At 36.4% G+C, this 15,802-nt stretch overlaps 1 protein-coding gene across 6 annotated transcripts in view; it reads right to left on the bottom strand.

Moving 5' to 3' along the window:
• MAGI2 (membrane associated guanylate kinase, WW and PDZ domain containing 2) overlaps positions 1 to 15,802 on the bottom strand; it is a 1,438,402-nt gene that overhangs the window by 616,141 nt on the left and 806,459 nt on the right. For all 6 annotated transcript variants that reach the window (XM_043871630.1, XM_043871631.1, XM_043871626.1 and 3 more), the window contains exon 3: positions 6,062 to 6,181. In XM_043871630.1, the coding sequence (XP_043727565.1) occupies positions 6,062 to 6,181 (120 nt within the window). The remainder of the gene's footprint in view (positions 1 to 6,061; positions 6,182 to 15,802) is intronic.

Genomic DNA, 15,802 nt, shown 5'->3' with positions numbered 1-15,802 from the left:
ATGCATGGCTTAGAATCTTCTACAATAGGAAAACTGTCAAGAGAAAGAAAAAGAAGGAAACATCAAAAGAAAAAAAAAATTGTTACAATATGTAATAACAGCTGGACCATTTTAACTGCAAGCTCCGAGAATCTACTGTTGCTGTGGGGGTTATTATTTACATAGTAAAAAATTTCTCTTGTAACAGAATATAAGGGAAAGAGAAGAAAATGAATTTTCTCTCTCTTTGGTATCCTGGAATGACAGCAATCTTAGCATCAACTGAAGCACTGATCTGCCCTTCAGGAAATATTTACACTTCAGTGAATAGATGGTTGGGTTTATAGAAGAATGGCTTTTCTGAAGATTGTTTATAGTACCAATAATGATTTTTCATTGGATTGAGCATCCCTCAGACACCAGTACTATCTTGACTGGAAATAGAGGATTAAATTTCAATAATACATGTACCTAGCTAATGCTAAAAGAAGTGGATGTGGACTTTAATTACTGAAAGTGAACGATTTTATGTAAAATTTATTGTATCTCAACTCATCATAGGAGTGACTGGCTTATTTTTCTAGAAAATTATTCATCCTTAATACTTAAAATTTTATAGAATTGTATGTGATAAGTGAGTGCTATTCTTCCTGATATATGTACAAATGCGAGAAAAAACTGATTTTCAGAATCCTTGTAGTAAAACTGTTTAAGAAACTAGGTGTGCTGTTTAAAGGAAGAGGAACCAGAGGTCATATTGCTAACATCTGCTGTATCACAGAGAAAGCAAGAGAATTCCAGAAAAACATCTATTTCTGCTGCATTGACTACTCTAAAGCCTTTGACTGTGTGGATCACAACAAACTGTGGAAAATTCTTAAAGAGATGGAAATACCAGACCACCTGACCTGCCTCCTGAGAAACCTGTACACAGGTCAAAAAGCAACATTTAGAACCAGACATGGAACAACAGACTGGTTCCAAATAGGAAAAGAAGTAGAGTAAGGTTGTATATTGTCACCATGCTTATTTAACTTCTATGCAGAGTACATCATGTAAAATGCTGGGCTGGATAAAGCACAAGCTGGAATCAAGATTGCCAGGAGAAATATCAATAACCTCAGATATGCAGATGACACCACCACCCTAGTGGCAGAAACAGAAAAGGAACTAAAGAGCTTCTTGATGATGGTGAAAGAGAGTGAAAAAGCTGGCTTAAAACTTAACATTCAAAAAACTAAAGTCATGGCATCTGGTCCCATCACTTCATGGCCAGTAGATGAAGAGACAATGGAAACAGTGACAGACTTTATTTTCTTGGGCTCTGAAATCACTGTGGATGGAGACTGCAGTAATGAAATTAAAAGATGCTTGCTCCTTAGAAGAAAACCTAGACAGCATATTAAAAAGCAGAGGCATCAATTTTCTGACAAAGGTCTGTGTAATCAAAGCTATGGTTTTTCCAGTAGTCACATACGGATATGCGGATTATACCATAAAGAAGGCTGAATGCTGCAGAATTGATTCTTTTGAACTGTGGTGCTGGAGAAGACTCTTGAGAGCCCCTTGGACAATAAGGAGATCAAACCAGTTAATCCTGAAGGAAATTGAATATTCATTGAAAGGACTGATGCTGAAGCAGAAGCTCCAATACTTTGATCACCTCATGTGAAGAGCTGCCTCATAGGAAAAGTCCCTGATGCTGGGAAAGATTGAGGGTAGGAGAAGAGGGGGACAACAGAGGATGAGATAGTTGGATGTCATCACTGACTCAATGGACATGTATTTGGGCAGACTCTGGGAGATAATAAAGGACAGGGAAGCCTGGCATGTGGCAGTCCATGGTATCACAAATAATAAGACACAACTGAGCAACTGAACAACAGCAAGTCCATATACCATGATTAGGAGAAACCACAGCATTAAGGTGAAGCTGAGTGTCGTATTTGCATTATATTCTGTCAGATGCCCTAATAACTTGCTGAGTTTGATTTGGTCCTCTTAAAAATGGAAGGAATCAAGCTTATGTCCATTTAAAGAAAAACTTTAAGACCAGTGGTTTCTTCAATAAATAGAAAAATAGCTTTGCTTCATTTTAAAAGCAGAACAGCAAAATACAATATTGAACGTTATAATAGAACTGCTGCTCTGGAACACAACCATGGATAATCTCTCTAAATAAATAAAATTATTGTCTAGGTGCAGCTCAAGGGACATGGGTTTAGTAAATGATGACATTCAGGATGCAGGCTGAGGCAGTGTGAGTGGCCAGTGGGACCATGAACGCAGCATTCCAAACACGGGAAGTAAGTCAGGCAGGATTCACGGATTTAGATCCCTGGGTAATTCAGCACTTTGGACAGTTCTCAAGGGCCATGGCTTCCTTCTGTAAAGTACATATAACTTTTAGACTACCAAATGTACTTATTTAATTCTACCTGTTAGTATCTCATTTATACCCGCAGATGACCTTAATCCCCCCCTCAAAAAAAAACTGCCTGCATTCATCCACAGAACTCTGTGGTCTATGGTTCACATGAAGCCTATATCTTCAGTCCTGATATGTAGGTCCATGGTGTTATCTCCTGTTACTTGAGGTTATGTAAGGCTGAAACTATGCCTTGTTATATTAATCTCATTTTCAACCTGACTGAATATGAAAAGATGAAGATGAGGTCATCCAAGTCATGGAAGAGTCTTTACCAACACTTGATGGTCCATTAGAGTCAAGTCCTCTGGGCCATTTACCAGCAAGGCCATTTGGCAGCGGTTGTATAACAAACTGAAAGAAGTTGCTCATACTAGATGGGGGATTGGTGATGCAGAAAAAAAAACTTTAAGAATCTGCTAAAATGCTGTCTCGTGCTATGTGGCCTAACTGCAGATGGTGGTACAAGCATATTAAAGCTTTCCTTGTAGCCTCTGATAATAATAGAATTATTCCTTTGGAGCAAGAATGTTGAGCCAATATCTAAGAAGCAGAACTAAAATCTAGTTTCTAATCAAAGAACATATTCTAAAATTTGTCAAATTAAAATTACTGGCAACAAGACAAAAGTATATACATATATATATCAGTCTTAAGAATCCCATATAGTTAACAGATATGAGCTGAGAGGAACTCAATTTCTAAGTTCTTTAATGGATTCACAGATATCAGAAGTGAATTTTCTTGTCTGGCTGTGAGCTGTGAAGAATAGGCATGAGAAGGCATGAGAATGGTCTGGCAAGAAGGAAGAAGAACAAAGGCCCAAAGAGTGCAGAAGGGAGAACATATATCAGGGAAACTGGCATTTTATTAAATAAAACTTACAAGAGAGTGATACAAGAAGGCTTGATAAATACAAAAGCTCTGAGGTCTGTCTTTACCTAGTGGAGTAGAACATGATTGCTACTCAGTATACTCTGAAAGAACCAACAGTAGAAAATGTTGGCATTCCTTAGGCTTCCATGATGGGTAACACATTAATAACACAAGTAACCCTGGTAGCTCTGAGTTTAGAGCTTGTGATTAATCCTGAAGGAATAGCAGTGATTTTTATTAGAATGCCAATTCTATTGATTTCTGAGCTGTAACTATAGGACAATCTGAAGATTTTGAGATTTGAGAATGCTCCATTCATGTCCACCCAGATGGCTATAATGACCTAAGAAAAGAGATTCTTATTTATCCAAGTACACAACGTGTTTTTATAAATAATAGCCCTGATTCTCTGAAGTCAAGTGTAAATCAGCCTCATTATTCAAAAATCAGCTCTATGAACACGGGGGTGATGAACAATTTGGCAACAATTCAACCAACTTTACTCTCAGTGCTAAAAAAATGTCTGAAAAAGATTCAGGACAATCCACCCTGAATCATAACAAAACTTAGTTATGTTTGTATGGTTTCAGGATATTTCCCTCAAAATTTAGCTGAAACCTACAATTTAAGCTAGGCTTTAATTATAAAATATTGATATTAAACTCCATGGCATCTAGTTTATCATGAAAATACAGGAAGTTTAATATGAACATTTGATTTAATTTTTTACCTTCTATATAGTTAATACAATCTTTAACAAAACAAAAGAATAAGTCATATTTGTTAATCATACTACTCTTGGAATGATCTTGGTTGTTAAGGCATAGGTTCTTTGCTACATAAATATGGTAAGAAATACAAGGCATTATTATCGGCAGACATAGAAACTAATGAATGATGTTGCAAAGTCCACAGGAAAATATACTACAACATTCATTGTTAATTTACTGACTTCTTTGATATCATTATTTTCTATTATTTATACAGGCATTTTTCATGTATATTTTAAGGTATCTTATATGATCAGCATAGCTTTTTATTTAACTGCTATGTATAAGACAGATAAGCAACAAGAATATATTGTATAGCATAGGGAATTGTACCCATCAACCTGTAATAACTTTCAATGGAGTATAATCTATAAGAATATTGAATCATGCTGTATGCCTGAAACTAATATAATACTCGAAATCAACTATACTTCAATAAAAATAAGTTATATAATATTTTTAATCAATCTTCATTATCATTCATTTTTGACAAGAAGAAGAAGAAACAGTATTCAAATATAAAGTCATTTTCTTTTCCTAGGTATTTTTGCTTATTTCCTATGAACATGGCAATAAGTAGCTTAATGTCTGAGCTATAACTTAGGCACATGTCTCAGCCTAAATTGCCATAGAAGTGTGAGGCAAAACAAGATTATAATACTTCTGGCAACTTAAAAATAAGTTCTGAGTTCTTAAATAACTATAGTCCACTGGACATTTATAAGTAAATGAAGGAGGAAAAAAGTGAACAAACTGTTACAAATCTAGTTGCTCACTGTAGACCTCTGATATTTGATGGGTTAAGCAGCAATGCATATGAGTTTTGTTTTTAGTATCACATACTATTAATTATAGTTCAGTAAGACTAGATTCATCTTTGGACTTCATAGTACGTATAAGCAAAGTTTACATATACAATACTGTGGTATAAGAATAAAAGTATTATTTTCTACTGCTTTCTAGTTCCAGTAAAATCTCACTGTTCAGACACAGATCTGTAATTTCATTAGATATAAACTATTACATGCCTGTAGATGCTACTTAAAATACACAAGGAATCATGTTGTTATTTATTTGTATTTTTCAATGCTGTCATTATCCTTTTACAGGTAAGACTACTGAGATTCACAGACACTACCTGGGTTACTTAATATTCACAGTGGGTGAGGAGTAAAGGCAGGTTTGGAACAGAAGCAGATCCTGGCTTAGGTTACAGTGCTTTTTCTACTAAAATGTACTTCCCACATTCAAGGTTTTAATTTCATTCATTCATGTTGACACAGGCACACAAGGAAACTTGTGGTAGAGCTTTGGAGTTCATCCACAATTTATTTTTCCTATACCATCATTTTCTACCAGAGGCCAGTGAAGGCAAGTGAAGTGAAGTAACTGGAGAAAATGGCACAGAAGTAGTTACTGGACTGTGGAACTCAAGCCCTGTGGTCCTTTGCTGCTGCTGCTGCTAAGTCGCTTCAGTCGTGTCTGACTCTGTGCGACCCCATAGACGGCAGCCCACCAGGCTCCCCCGTCCCTGGGATTCTCCAGGCAAGAATACTGGAGTGGGTTGCCATTTCCTTCTTCAATGCATGAAAGTGAAAAGTGAAAGTGGTCACTCAGTTGCGCCCGACTCTTAGCAACCCCATGGACTGCAGCCTACCAGGCTCCTCTGTCCATGGGATTTTCCAGGCAAGAGTACTGGAGTGTGGTCCTTTAGATGCTACCTAAAGATGAAGATACTTTAGCTGGAGATCACAACTTACCCTCAGGATATCTGTAACACAAGGTTACAGTGGAAATATACATATATATTTCTATTGGTATCTCAAGAGAAGAATTTACCCAGACATATTTTAAATTTTCTTTACAAGATACTCTTCTAAAGTGACCTCATTAAAGCTCTCAAACCAAAACAATAGCAATTTAGTAATGTGGTGTTCTAATGCATTTCAGTCGAAAGAGAAAAATGTGATGCAACAAGAAATAAATTCAGCAGTAGAGCTGTGCTTACCTTCATAAGTCCCACTTTCTAGGAGAGCACCACTTTTCTCCAATTCCATAAAATCTTCAACAGTGATGAAAATATAGTCCACTCCAGGGACCTCACCCTCCTTATGTGGCCTTGTGGTGCCTGAATAAGGAAAAAATTAAAAACAAAAGAAAGACTCTAACTGATTTGTTGCTGAATTTTAGAAATACCACCATACTTTTGAATATTCAATAACACTTGTTTGTACATCCTGTGAGTTGGCAGTTTGCATTTGTCCTTCTGTTTGTTTGGAAACAGAAAATAGCAGGGGGTTATGATTAAAGGAGACATACAAAGCATTTTTCTTCAAGTTTATAAAGGGCTCATCGCCATGGAATGTGGCTGCAAAGATTTTTCAGTGAAAAATGCAGACCATTGTGCCCTTTTTGAAGAGGTGGTTTGAATATTGGGCCAGGAGTCTGCTAGCTCAGGAATTTACATATCTCACTTCCATGAAAGGAACTCTATTGTTCTGTAGACCGCTTTGCTATGACATAAAATATAATGGAAAATAGAAATGTTAGCAAAATGTCAATTTACTTTTATATTTTCATGATTTGCTCCTTTGCAGGGGGAGGTGTTGTCATTTGTTAAAAATTATTTTGTACCAAATAATGGCTGATTTAAAGGATCAGAAAATCTTTATTATTACTTAGAATTAAATAACTAAATACTAATTAGAATTGAGAAATGATTATAATTAAATCAGTATTATAATGTTCGTAACATAGTCATTTTTCTTCCTTCATTCTTGCCTTTAATTCTAATTAAATTGGGAGGTGATACCCTCCCAGGGGTCATTGCAAGGGTGCACCACTCTTGTTTCCTGTATATCACGTATAGAGTAAAAAGCCACAGGAACGCAATCCTGTTGCTCAGTATAGCTCCACTGGAGAACTCAGGTTCCGAGATCTCTGTCCAGCTTGTGAGGTGAGAACCCAAAGTGAGACATATCAAGGCTGTGGATTTGTTTCCTGGAACACTTCCTTTCCTGAGAAAGCTTTAAGCATCTTCCTTCCTTTTTCAGTGCTACATACATAAGACCTTTCGCATAGTCTGACTGGAATTTCCATGAGGCATACATGCAAATAGTATGCACAAGTACATAGAAGGCAAATATGTAAACAAAGTACTAATACACTTGCAGGCTTATTGACATGTAAGCTATCGTCCACATTCTCTATATACCAGAAAAAGTATTAATATTTCAAACCCTTAAATTTATTTTCACTCTCCAAAATCTTTATCAACTAGGCCATGGTTCAATCAGTTCTTCCCTTCGTCTAGTAGGATCAAATCTGGATGACAAATGAGTGGCATAAACTAATGTCAGGATATACAATGTGTTGGAAAATTCATTTTGGGTAAAAAATGATTAATTTCCACTGGAAATATTTTTTAAAGTTTGAAGGCATTATGTTCTAAAATTAAATTTTACAACCTTCGTTGAGGGTTGCAAAACAATTTTTCCCCATAATCATGTTTAATGACTTCCCCCTGAATTTGAATTTGTTATTTTAACTGTGCATTTTATAATATTCACTACTGCTTTTATGTTATAAAATACAAACCTCCCACACCTAGTATGCATAATGTTGTCAAATCAATGTTTCTATGAGAACCTTAACTTTCAATACTTTGACTTTTTATGTGCTTAACCCTTGTGAATTAAAAGCCCATTAACACGGTTTTTGGCAATCAATTTGTTTTTCTATTTATTTAGAACACACTCTAATCATTAAGAAAAAATCACATAACAAAGTTTCAGTTTTCCTTCCTAATTCATCTGCATGTTTCAGAAGCTACACACTTTGACTAATTAAATGTTTGCAGTGCAGTAATGTGCCGCTAGCACAATGTAAGCATTGCCCACAAGCTTGAGGGCAGTTTCCGGGGCTGCTGACTTGACTAACGGGAGTCGCCTCACCGAATTCTAGTGAACATGTCAGGGGCTGTGCTCTTCTTGGAAGGACCATTAGTACTTCGGTTTACTGGTTGGTTTTCCATCTTGCACATCAGGCCAATGTGACAGAGTTCTTGCCTCAGGGATTCTGCCTGTGACTGCATCATTGTCACCTGTTACTGTTGACCTGCCTGATGCTGGCTGCCTATTAGGCCTGGGGGCTCGCCTACTTCACTCTTTATTGATGAAGTTCTATAGTACATTCTTAAACGCTGCAATTCCCATCTTTGGCATCAATCTCCTACTCTTTTCTCTCACTCTGTTCTTCTTTCTAATTATAGCCTCCAGTCTCCTGATCTCTCTTAACTTTCCTGATGTTCCTCATATTTGACTTCACTTGCTTTTCTATCTACCAAGGGACTGGGGATCTGAAATGTCTTCTTTCCTTTAGTCCATCTTCAACATTTCCCATAGCTTAATAAGCCTCCGAGTTCTCTATCAGCTATTTAATTCATAGACTAGAGCTGCTGTAGAAAACCATGAGCTTTCACTGACAAAGTACCCTACAGATTCAGGCTTTTTAATGTTAGCTGTTTTTTTTTGACAAGCTTTTTGCTCATTCGTTTTTATAAACTGAAGAATAGTTGATTAAGATGTTGTGCCAATCTCTGCTGGTCAGCAAAGCTGACTCAGCTTTACACATATTTACATTCTTTCTTTAAAATATTCTTTTCCATTATATTTTATCTCAGGAGACTGGATACAGTTCCCTGTGGTATACATAAGGACTTTGTTGCTTATCTGTTCTAAATGTAATAGTTTGCATCTACCAACCCCAAATTCCCAGCTCATCCCTCTCCCCTCCCCCTTCTAATGTTAGCTTGATTCTACTGATGCATGGAAATCCTTTTAATAAGTATCTCTTTCCCTCTCTGACACCACCCCACCATTTTCAAAAATGCAAAGGTTTCGGCTTTCAGCAGAAGACAGGTCATTCTCTTTCTGGTGAAAGAGATATTCTGAATTAAAATTTCTTAAAGTTTCCTAATTTCTACCTCCTTCATCTGCATTATTTTCATCCTTAATTCTAATCATCCATCCATCTTATCGAGACTAATCTCTTCTGTTTTCTCCCAAAGTCTAGTTTTTATGTTTTATCAAAGTCACGCATATATTTTAAAGACTCTATACTTCTACAAGGTTTGTTATTCTACAAGTGTACAAGCTTTTATTTTTTAATGAAGACTTTTGTCACCCCTCTTCAACACACTTTTCATTTTATCCAGACACTTTTAACTCTTTTAGATGATTTCTGTTTTACCTCAGTATCTTAGAATAATTAACTTATGATGGTACTTGTTTTTATTTTAGTCACTATTGTGAAAGTGTCAGTTGCTCAGTTGTGTCCAACTCTTTGCGACCCCATGGACTATAGCCCGCCAGGCTCCCTGTCCATGGGATTCCCCAGGAAAGAATATTGGAGTAGGTTGCCATTCCCTTCTCCAGGGGATCTTCCTGACCAAGGGATCGAATCCAGGTCTCCCACATTACAGACATTCTTTACTATATGAGCCACAGGGAACTACTGCTTTCTTGGTAAAGCGAATGAAGATTTAGCTCTTTTTGCCCATATTTCTTCATATCACTTCCTCACATTACTTCCTCCTTTTTTCCTCCTCCCATTCTCCCAGTAGAACAAACTTTCATTAGATTACTACTTAACATTTACTATAATAATACTATGTAAATCTATTTCCAGCAGAACTATGCACTGCACTGATTAATTTTCCTTCCTTATATATTTTTACTCTAAATTGAATATTTCAATTTCTACATTTCCACATATTGATCAACATTTCAATTAGTTAATTCTCTTTTCCTTGGATAAACAAATCTCTCAGAATATACAAGAATATTTAACATTTTGTTAAGTTTATCCAATTGAAGACATTTCTCCTAGAGACTTCTGACCTGTTTCAATGTGGACCATGCTCATCTACCACACAGCAATCATCCTGGGAGCACCATTTTCCATCATCCTGGGGATTCACTTTGCCTCTTCCCTGTGTTTTATCCCCTTATCCCCAGATCCTGTATCTCTTTTTGTAGTCCATTCCCTCATTTTGGCAGAGCGCAGTCAGAAATCTTTCATCAAAAGCTGTATGGGAGCTACATTTTTTGAGACTTTGTATGTCTGAAAATGTCTTTATGCAACCTTCACGAGAGGCAAATTTGACTCAGTATTTCAGGAAAATAGCATAATGAAAGCATATTTCCATCTTGCTTCTCTTGTTAATGTCACCACCATTTTTCTAGTCATGCATGCCCTGAAACTCCCTAAGTGCCACATTTCAGGTCTCTTTCACTCTCTTATTGTATCTCCAAACAGTTGGCAAATTCCAAGCCCTATAGCCCACAGTGTCATCCTTCTATCCTGTACTGTCTCTGCTTCAAAGACCTCCCTCCTGGACCAAACGATGCCCGTGTCACTAGTGCGCTTGCCTCTCCCTTCCAGTTTATCACTGAACTACCTGATCAGCCATAGTAGAGGACGGAGTTTATCACAGCCTCCTCAAAGGATTTATCTGCCCAATCTGTAGTCAAGAAATTTGACCGAAAAAAGTAAAGAGAGGAAAACACTACAAGTTAAACACAGTCCGAAAAAGCTCAGATTCTATCACTGACAATAAAGGCAGCTCTCAAGGTATGCCAGGTTAGAGTCTCTTTAGAGGGATTTGCCTTGATGGAACATGTGCGAGGACATAATATAGGAATTTTCCACTTCAGAAGTATCTTCCTTTCTGCCCTACCAAGTGTCAATCTCATTTAATTTTAGCCTAAATTTTCCACCATTAGAATTACTCTTTGGCTTAGACAAGATAGAAACTAACTTTATTTTTTTATTTATTTATTTATTTTTTTTTTTCCAGTGGGTTTTGTCATACATTGATATGAATCAGCCATGGATTTACATGTATTCCCCATCCCTATCCCCCCTCCCACCTCCCTCTCCACCAGATTCCTCTGGGTCTTCCCAGTGCACCAGGCCGGAGCACTTGTCTCATGCATCCCACCTGGGCTGGTGATCTGTTTCACCATAGATAGTATACATGCTGTTCTTTTGAAATATCCCACCCTCACATTCTCCCACAAAGTTCAAAAGTCTGTTCTGTATTTCTGTGTCTCTTTTTCTGTTTTGCATATAGGGTTATCGTTATCACCTTTCTAACTAACTTTAAAGCATATGCTATAGTAGACGGGAATGTGAGCCATGGAGTCAAACCGCCTGAGCTTGTTGATGCTCTACCATGCGCTATCAGTAACATCTTGAGAAAGGTTTTTCATCTCTATAAACTCTAGGAATAATAGGAATAATACCAGTAGCATCTTTAAGTAATTAATTTGAAGAACAAATGAAATAATCCATATAAAGTACTTAATGTCTGGAAAATTTTAGGCACTCAGAAAAAATTATGTGTTAAGTACTCCTGTCTGAAAGAACAGAGATGACATCACGGATAGTTGCTTTTCCCCATGAATTCTTGCCACAAATGATTAATTGAGCACTTAAGTGCCAAACACTATTAAGGATACCTGGTATATAACTTTGAGGAACACAGAATAGAAAAGAAACTTACATTCTAACAAGAAGAGACAGAGAATAAATACATAAAACATTTTTTCTAAGTAATATAATATTCTATAAAGGGTTAAATTACCATAAATCATATGCATTGGCATATATGGACTATTTAATGAGTAAATTACTGAGATTTTTTAACCATTTGTTTCGACAATACAGAACAAAAGTTTGACTAGAAAGACTGTAAAGGAGCTGAAGGGAAGCAGAGACTTGCAATATGTGGGCTGCAAGCCCCGAGGGGTGTGAGGCTGCACCATGACAGGCAGCCTAGATTAGGAGTAGGCCTGGTTTTCCAGGGTAACATGATTATCAGGCCACCTGGAGCCAGCCAATCAATATGCGCCCAGTAAGGAAAAGGGAACCTATCAGGGGAAAGCTGAAAAGCCTGCGAAGGCCCAAGTTTGAAAAAAGCCCGCGAAGGTTTGAGCCAATAAGATTACTTTCCAAACATGTAACCAATCCACTTAAGCCAGCTACCAACTGCTTATGCACACCTTATAAATTGGGTAACAGCTCGGGCTCAGCACTTTTCTGACCCTGCACCACTGCGTTGGTTGCGGCAGTGAGCCCTGACTTGAGTCAGCAATAAACTTCCCTTTTTTGCGAGTTGCATTGTCTTGGAAGTCTTCTCTCTTCCTGCTCGGGGATTCAGACATCGGGCATAACAAGGGGTGAATTGTGTTTGGCTAGGGACCTGTGAAAGTCAACAGAAGATCCACAAAGAGCCTGACTATATCTTAAAAGGAATCACTAAATTCTTAGAGAGAAGCTTCACTGAGAACATGTATTTACTTGGTCTAGTTTATACACTGGTGTCCAACAGGTAGTTTTGAAATTTCAAGGCTATTTTTGTAAGGTTGATAAGTATGACAGAGCATGGTGGACTCTGATGACTGGTATATGTGCACACACATAGACACACACACACATATTATCCTTTATTTTTAAAGAGAGAAAGTGGAAGGATGGTGTGACAAAAAAATTCTTAGAATTGAAATTCAGGACATCAGCTTTTAATTTTAATATTTTAGATATGTGGTTCTGGGTTAAAACATCATTTAGTTGATCATCAGTGTTCTTATTATACAGTGAGGCAAACATTGGGTATAAAAGGGTATTATAAAAATAAAAATATGAGCACTATGGCAACACAACTGCATTCCTCTTTAGTAATATTAATATGCTAGGAAAATACAATTCTAACAAGCTTCATTGATGGTATCTCATTTTTGGAATCTTTACAATGGAAATTTCAAATGAATTAATTTCATTAATGCTAAAATTTCTTAAGAAGAAAAAGTTCTTATGCTTAAGGACTCAGGTTGCCCCCTTATATTGTCTGGGTGTACAATAAGTCAGTTCCTTTGAGTACATGCTAAAATGTGGGAAATAATGATTTAGTCACTATTTATGAGGATCATCTGCCTTTTGTTAGACAGACACTTAAGGCCAATAAAGCCTATTGATTAGATTGCAAGAAGTTTTCTACCCTTTGCTTAATCACTTGAAAAGTGTGAAAGTGCTCATAAAACTTGATTAGTGGATCATTTACTTTTACCCTCAGGCACAGGACCTTCAATAACAATACTCTCAAAAGAAGATTTTAGATCTATGTGTCTGGGGGAAAAAATGTATTAGTTGAAGTTAAATCAGTTGGTGCCAGAAGAAGAAAAAAAATGGCTGAAGAAAGAGAAAGCAATTGGTGATCTATAAACATCTTTTGGAAAGAAATACAATTCTAAAAATAAGGCAAATAATGTGAAATGTAATGAAAGGTTATACAAAGGTAATTTATAGTTAAAGGTAATTCATACCTAGAATGGGGAAATAAGTTGAATTTCCTGCAGATACTTACCTTATTTTTATGCTGAAATAATTATAGCCACTTCCCTGTTTCAGAAGATTATGGCTAGAAAGATGGTAGTGAAGCAAGACACAGCAGTAATAACAAGTAATCATGCAACATTAGGAAAAGGGTGGAAGCTAGGGAGAATGAACAAGGAAATATGATAGATGATTCATCGCATAGCTAAAGTTGAAACTCACCTTCTTTTATTGCTCTTCTATATTTGGTTAGTACTTCCCTAAGTGGTATTTAGAAATGTCCAAAATAAATTTTATTATCCAAATTATAGTTTATATATTCATTCTTTATTACGTCTTCCTAACCACTCTTTCAAAGGGAAAAAAAAAATAAAAGGAATGGAAATGGAGGAAATGTACTAAATCATGTCTTTGCTTTCTCTCCTATTGCTTTATTTCTTTAAAAAACAACTTACTGAATAATTGCTAAATTAAGTACTGCATGGATCATATTTCCTGCAGAAGTTAATGAAAGCACATAGTACTTGTGCTCAAAAGACATGTTCTGAAGAGGGTGAATTTGCTTCCAAATGGCTAGCTTATTATTGATACACAATGCAAGCAGATGAAAGCCACTCGCATTTTGTTACCATGGCAACTGGGGGTGCCAATGGATTTATTTTTTTTTAATTATACTATTTAAATGAAGGAATGTTGCAACTTTTGCCTCCTTAAGAAAAGAACATGATGTTGGTGGTAAATGTAACTCTTAAGGCACATTTCCCCTTAGCCTTAGAATATTTCCTAATTTTAGTAAATAGTTTTAAAAAGTCACTGGCTTACCAGAAAGTATTACTATCTAGATGACGGTCAGTCCAGTCATCTATTAAGATCTATTTTGATGAGCTGAAAGTTCCACAGTGCCCGTTGCATTGCACTTAGATGTGTCACTGTGTGAGAATCTGAGAAAGTGAATTCTTTTCTTGTGCATGTTTCTGAATATATTTTCTCTCTTTTCCTGGCGTTTCTTAACTGCAAACTGGAGAAAATAAATCTTGATAGCTAGGGTGACTCCCTGTGGATTCAACCTGTAATTAATTTACTTTTAGATTCCTGAAGACACTTCTTTACTGTAATCAGTTACTTATTAGCAAGTGTGAACACTATCATGGATTTTTCTGTGTATTTCCAATAAAAACATTCAGGGGATTCGTTGACTGATAGCACTTACCAATTTTTACATAATCAGCCTAGGCCTTGGGTCCTTTACATTCATTTTCAATTATATAAAATCTGAAGTGTGATTTTATACAGACATAGAGCTAAAGCAAGCAAAGTAAATGATATAGTTTACTTGATTGGGCCATTGATTCCTATGTGATAGAAAGATTATAATGAAATGTGAGATTTATAGATTTCACATCAACTAATAGAGTGGATTGGGTTAAGGTCAGAAAGAAAAACATATCATCCAATTAATCACATATTAGGTACAAGATTTTTTGCCTCCTCAATAAAACACTATGAATACTCTATATAATATCAAAGATGTGACAGATCCATGCACAAAATACCAGTAGTAACTGTGACTTATTTTCTTAACTGTATATTGCTCTAAACCTTGGGAATTATTTCAAAACTCTCTTATCCCCAGAAATAGTATACTATCTATTATTATTGAAAACTGTATTGACATATATTACTAGTAATGCTACATATCTTTCAGACACAGAGACACTTTTGAAGAAGAAAGCTCTCCTTGAATATCTCTGGATATAAAGGTTTAGACTAATGTCCCATATGGAACCAATTACTGTTTTATGTCTTAACAGTTTGCACTGAGGCAGCTTCACACCCAAATGGATGGTTCTTAACATGCAGGATGCATCAGAATGACAAGGAGGCTTGTTAAACACAGATTGTTGGGTGTCACGTCTGTGGTTTGTGATACAGAGAGTCTTGGGTTGGCCCTGAGAATTCGTATTTCTAAAAAGTTCCCAGGTGATGGTGATGCTTCTAGCCCAGGGACAGTAAATTGAGAACCACTGCTCTAACCTCACTCATACCTCAGGAAACCCAAACTAAAAGCTGTGTTAAATTTCATTGCTAATTTAGCCAAAACAGCTCAAAAAGCAAGTGGTTCATGATTTGTCATCGGTCTTGGAGTAATCTATGGCTGCATACTGGATTCAGAGAAAACAATTCATTTGTCATCTGTGGTGTACAGGTGAATGGAGTTGCAAGAAGTACACTGGAAAATCAAAGTACTCTCTTATGCTATTGCACATTGCTTTTTCATAGTTCTCTTAGAAGTTAATCAAATTTGGGGGAAAAAAATCAACACATCTCCCTTTATGCTTTCTTATAAATAACT

The sequence above is a fragment of the Cervus elaphus genome, chromosome 18 (genome assembly GCF_910594005.1).
Source record: "Cervus elaphus chromosome 18, mCerEla1.1, whole genome shotgun sequence".
Taxonomy (NCBI): domain Eukaryota; kingdom Metazoa; phylum Chordata; class Mammalia; order Artiodactyla; family Cervidae; genus Cervus; species Cervus elaphus.
This window is presented reverse-complemented; position numbering and strand designations above follow the sequence as displayed.